Source organism: Galeopterus variegatus, unplaced genomic scaffold, assembly GCF_000696425.1.
Source record: "Galeopterus variegatus unplaced genomic scaffold, G_variegatus-3.0.2 Scaffold9357, whole genome shotgun sequence".
NCBI classification, from domain to species: domain Eukaryota; kingdom Metazoa; phylum Chordata; class Mammalia; order Dermoptera; family Cynocephalidae; genus Galeopterus; species Galeopterus variegatus.
The window spans coordinates 15,733-21,454 of NW_007735468.1; the positions used below are offsets into that span (position 1 = coordinate 15,733).

General features: G+C 52.5%; 1 protein-coding gene and 1 pseudogene across 1 annotated transcript in view; both read right to left on the reverse strand.

Annotated features, from left to right (window-relative positions):
• LOC103609220 overlaps nucleotides 1–885 on the reverse strand; it is a 3,851-nt pseudogene extending 2,966 nt beyond the window's left edge.
• Nucleotides 886–2,300: 1,415 nt separating this feature from the next.
• The window catches only part of LOC103609219 (HLA class I histocompatibility antigen, A-11 alpha chain-like), a 5,259-nt gene continuing 1,837 nt past the window's right edge, over nucleotides 2,301–5,722 (reverse strand). Inside the window, 7 exon segments of the mRNA XM_008593577.1 lie at nucleotides 2,301–2,715; nucleotides 2,891–2,938; nucleotides 3,077–3,109; nucleotides 3,552–3,671; nucleotides 3,795–4,070; nucleotides 4,673–4,997; nucleotides 4,999–5,483. Coding sequence (XP_008591799.1) covers nucleotides 2,711–2,715; nucleotides 2,891–2,938; nucleotides 3,077–3,109; nucleotides 3,552–3,671; nucleotides 3,795–4,070; nucleotides 4,673–4,997; nucleotides 4,999–5,483 — 1,292 coding nt within the window. The 3' untranslated portion in view covers nucleotides 2,301–2,710.

Sequence of the window (5,722 nt, forward strand, 5' to 3'; positions counted from 1 at the left end):
ATGGTAACAAGACATCCAGGTGATTCTTGTGCACAGTAAAGTCTGGGATTCGCTGGTCTACGTGTCTTCTAGACATGTCAGAACTGTGTGGTCTGCTCTGGGCATGTGGTCTGATCACATCACTCACCATTCGGTCCAGAGTTCAGTCTTCCTTCCCTTTCTCATCTACAGCCAATCTCTCACTTGGTGACCTCATCTGTGCTCAAGACTTTAAATATCATTTATATGGTGTCACTTTCCAAATCTATTTCTCTTCTCTGACATTGCTCCTAAACTCCATACTCATCCATCCAACTGCCAACCCAACCACATCACTTGAATTGCTAACAGCCATCTCAGCTTCAACATCTCCTAAACAGCGTAGCTGTAATGTCCCCTCTTCACATATGCCTCTTCCAGTGTCTTCTCTTCTCCACTGACAGCAACTCCATCCTTCTACCTGTACGGTCCAAAATGAGGGTGTCCCCCTTGTCTCCTCTTTCTCATATCACAGATGTCATGCATTAGGAAATGCTGTGAAGTCTGTCTTCAGATGTATCCAGAATCCAGTCACTTCCCACTATTTCCACCGCTCACACCTGTTGATGCAACTGACATCTCTGGCAGGAGCACTGCACTAGTCCCCTACGCTTTTCCTACCACCTCACTGGCCCTCGCCTCTTGATCCTGTTCTCAGCACAGCAGCCAGAGGGATCCTTTCACCAGAGAAGTTGTACCATGTCCCTCTGCTGCTCAGCACTGTCTTCTAACTCCCCATCTCAATCAGAGAAAAGTCAAACCCGTCTAACATCCTCCAGGCCTACGTGATGTGGCTGCAGCTGACGTCATCTCAGTCACTCTGCTCCTGCTGTCCCAGCCTCCTCGCTCTTCCCAGAACGCATACATCTTCCTGCCCCAGTACATTTGCAGTGGGGTTCCCCCTGCCTGGGGAGAACTTGTCCCAGACTTCCTCATGTCCTTCAAATCTTCCCTCAAAGGTCACCTTTGCAACAAGGCCCACACTGACCACCCTAGTAAAATAGCCCTCTTCCCTGTCCCCACACACTGCACTGTGGATCACCTTCCCCACAGCACTGACCACCTTCCACTATAAACACTTTCCTTAGTTACTCTGCATAGAGTATAAAAAGCCTGTCTCTTCCCACTAGAGCATATGCTCCACAAGGCCAGCAAGGTTTATTTTTGCTTCAGTGATGTTTCCCAGATGCAGAAACACTATGTCACGTATCTGGCCCACAACATAGAACGGTTGAATGGATGGTCATGGTAGAGCACCTCCCTATTCCAGAGACAGTATTATTATTAATGCAGCTTCAGACATAATGCTGTCTTGTGGCAGCTACAGCACAATGTCCCCTCACACTGACATCAAAGCTGCCTGTGTACTTCTCATAAGTGCTGCTCCCTTGTCTCTCCCCGCCCCTCCCTCCCCTGCCCTCCTGTGCACCAGAGCACACAGTTATATTTCTCTCTTCAGAAAAGAAAATACTTGACTTACGGGTCCTATTTTCCAATCAAAGAAAAATCTAAATCAGATTTATAAATCCATGAGTTTGGATTGGAGTCAACACTACAATTACTAGAGATAAGGACAGAAAGAGGGTGTAGGTAGGCGAGCAGGACAAAATTCCAACAGCAATTTATTTAAGATAAGAAACCTTGAGATTCCTTCTCTCTGATAATTCCAAAATCAGGTTCCTTTAAAAAGTTGAGGAAGAAATGGATAGAATCAATCTGGAAACAGCCCTGCAAGGGCAAGATCTGGATGAGACTGAAAAGTCATCTTTTGATACCACAGAGTCTCTGTGCAGTAGCCACCCCTTGTGAGGACGATAACCGGAATGACAACTCCAGCTGCTGTCAGAGATGGGAGATAACTAGAGAAGAATGAGACCAGAAATCATGTACAAGAACAATAAAAGGTATAAGCCTTTATAGAAAAAAAGACACAAAATATAAACACAAAAAGGATGGGAACTGAAGGCTGGACCCAGGCCAAAGCCTAGGCTGACCTGACCACACCAGCCCTCACTGCTCACAGTCCTGGATTCACTGCTCACAGTTCCGGAGACAGGACAAGACCCAGGTGATGTCTGAGTCCTTGTGATCACAGGTCCTGGTGGAACAAGATTCTACTGAACATACAAAGACAAGGAAGCAGTGAAAATGACCCAGCTAAGGGCTGTCGTCAAAGCCCACGACAGACTGAGCACTGACTGGGCACAGGCCCCATCCATGCTCAGATCATCACAGTCTTCCCCTGTCCCCACCTGCAACAGACATAGCACAGCAAATACGGATTCTAGAAAGTTTTCATTGTTTCCATTTATTTCCACTCTCAAATTTTACAAATCTTCCTTCTTTTCAATTAATCTGTCAACCCCTCACAGCAAGAATTTGAAAAAACAAACAGATTCTTATTTTCATGAGAGAAGTAAAAAGTTGCCCCTCAGTGTACCATGAAGTTGAGACAGGGGTGGAGACCTCCCAGCCCCACTTCTGCTTAGAGGCAAGTTGATTGGAAAAGGAACACAGGTCAGGGTGAGAAGAGGTCTTGGTGGATAGGGGTGGGCTGGTCCTCCACATCTCACATTATACTACTAGGAGAGCAGACACATTCAGATGCCATTTGCAGAAAGAGGCATCTTAAGTCATAAAGGGGAGGCAGGAACAAATCTAGCATCACTCAGTCCCACACAAGGCAGCTGTCTCATGCTATTAAAAAAAAAAAAAAAAAAAAAAAAAGAACAAATTCAGATCAATCACTGAAATTAGTAGCACCCTGAACAGCCCACCACACTCAAAATGTCCCAATCAAATAGTTTCCATAACGCAGTCAAGTCCCCTCTGTCCCACCCTCTCTCCCACTTCAGGCCCTCTAGGGTCTCACCATTACAAGCCATGAGAGACACATCAGACCCCTGGGCACTGTCACTGCCTGGGATAGAACAAACAGGACCTGGTCAGAGCCCACAGGAGATACAGCTAAAGGAGGAATTATGGGGTGGGAGAGCTCTTCATGTGCTTCCATCTACACTGTCCCAAGGGTCTCAGACATCACCCACACTTTACTTACTAGCAGCCTGAGCATAACTCCCTCCTTTTACACCTGTGGGAAGAAAACATCCTGTGAGAGACCGGGCAGGAGGCAGGACCAGGAGGTCCTAGAGGAATTTCCTAGTCTTGAATCCCAGAGAAATTTCCAGAACTGTGTAGACTCACGGCAGAATCACAAAACACAGGGAAAGAGGATGTGTGCCGACTGGACCAACCACACTCCTGGAGGTATGTCCTCAGCAGAGGACCTCTCCCTGTGACTTGTGACTGCTGAAAATCAGGTCCCATCCCCCTAATCATCAAGGTGGCAAATTTATCCTTGATTTTCAAATGTGCTTTAAACAGAGTAGGTGTTAGCACACAGGGCCAGGCTAGGTAAGCACGTGTGTGTGGATGGTACATTCCAGTAATGAGGCCAGAAGCAGTTCTACGTGGGGCTTGGAGCCCGCCAGTTAGACAAGAACCTCAGACCACATCTTTCAGTCTTTCCCTACCTGAGCTCTTCTTCCTCCACATCACAACACCTACAACCACAGCTCCAGCGACCACAAGTCCAAGGAGAACCAGGACAGCAACAATGGCCGCAGTGGGGACGGTGGGCTGAGGAGGCGGCTCTGGGAAGGGAAGGGAAGGTGAGGAACCTTGATCCCCAAGTCTCAGCCCTGCCATGCTGAAGGTGTCTAGAATGCCTTCTGCTTTCCCTGACATGAGGCTCTGCTCCTCACCCCCCTTCTTACCCCACCTCAGGGTGAGGGCATCAGGCAGCCCCACATGCTCCACATGGCACGTATATCTCAGCTCCTCCCCAGAAGGCACCACCATAGCCGCCCACTTCTGGAAGGTTCCATCTCCCGCAGGCCTGGTGTCCACAAACTCCGTGTCCTGGGTCTGGTCCTCCCCATCACGCTGCCAGGTTATGGTGATCTCTGCAGGGTAGAAGCCCAGAGCCCAGCACTTCAGGGTGGCCTCATGGTCAGAGATGGGGTGGTGGGTCACGTGTGTCTTTGGTGGGTCTGAGGAGAAAAATCATGAAATTCAGACACTTTGTGTTACTTCCCACGGGCACTGAAACAGCCCTCATGTGACCACCCTTGGTGGGGGAGGTAGCACAACCCCAGACAGCAGCCTGGACATACACATCTGGTATAATTTCCTATCCCTTGGTAAGTTCTAGACTCCGGGTAAGACAGAACTGCAGGGTAGAACGCTTCTGGGGGAGAAAGGGACTTGAGGTCCTAACTTGGGAGGAAGCCAAGAGATTCAGATAAGCTGGGATCAGACCTCCAAACATACTTAGTGTGAGGCAGAGAATAAGCCCCAGGAGAAAAATTCATGGTACACAAGGCTGCCGCAGGGGTCAAAGGGAACCACTGATTAATTACTGCAGGGACTGTCTTCCCCTCCAATCCTAGAGAGACTCGTCCCTTAATTTCCTGAGAGAAGGGCGGCCCTCAAAGTCCCTCTCTGCTACAGAAACTGGAAACCCAGGAGAATTCTTCCCCTCTGGACCCAAGGGAGGGCGATATTCTAACGAGGATCCCATTTCCCTCCCCTCCGTGTGGGAGGCGAGCGGGGACGTGTGCAGGAGATGGGAGCTGTCCGCGGCCCCTCGCACCTGCGCGCTGCAGCGTCTCCTTCCCGTTCTCCAAGTGTCTGCGGAGCGACTCCACGCACTCTCCTTCTAGGTAGGCCCTCTGTTGCTCCGCCCAACCGGCCGCCTCCCACTTGCGCTGGGTGATCTCAGCCGCCGCGTCCGCCGCGGTCCAGGAGCGCAGGTCCTCGTTCAGGGCGATGTAATCGGCGCCGTCGTAGGCGTATTGAAGGTACCCGCGGACGAGGTCCCCGCCCGGTCCCACGTCACAGCCATACATCCTCTGGAAAGTGTGAGAACCTGGCCCCGCCCCCGAGGTCAGCCTCGCCCCCGAAGTCAGCCCCGCCCCACGGCCAGCCCCGCCCCATCTCGACCAACCGGCCGGACTTTAGTCTAAACCGGAAATGAAACCGGATGAAAGTCGCCTGGCCCTTCTCCGGTCCTGCGTCTCCGCGGACCCCGAAGCTTCAGAGTAAAGCTGAGACTCGGACATTCGGGGCGATCCCCGTCCGTCCGTGAGGGATGAGGGGCTCGTGACCTGCGACTCAGGCCCGGGGTCACTCACCGGCCTCGCTCTGGTTGTAGTAGCCGCGCACGTTGTTCAGGCACACTCGGAAATTCTGTGCGGTGTCCTTGACGTTCCGTGTGTTCTGTTCCCAGTACTCCGGCCCCTCCTGCTCCACCCACGGCGCCCGGGGCTCCATCCTCGGACTCGCGACGTCGCCGTCGAACCGCGTGAACTGCGTGTCGTCCACGTAGCCGACGACGATGAAGCGGGGCTCCCCGCGGCCGGGCCGGGACACGGCGGTGTAGAAATACCGCAGGGAGTGGGAGCCTGGGGGCGGGGAGGGCTGAGACCGGACCGACCCTCCTCCGGGTGCGGGACCCCCGGGACCCCCAGGACTCAGGTTGATGGGCGGGAGGAGAACAGGGGCGAGGGGCGAGGGAGACGGAAAAGGGCCGGCGGGAGAAGGGCTGAGACTTACAGGTGCGGAAGGATCTGCGCCTGGGTCATTGGAGACTCGGCTTCCCCGGGTCCTGCGCCCCCGCCGGGCGGTCCCCTCGCTCCTCCCC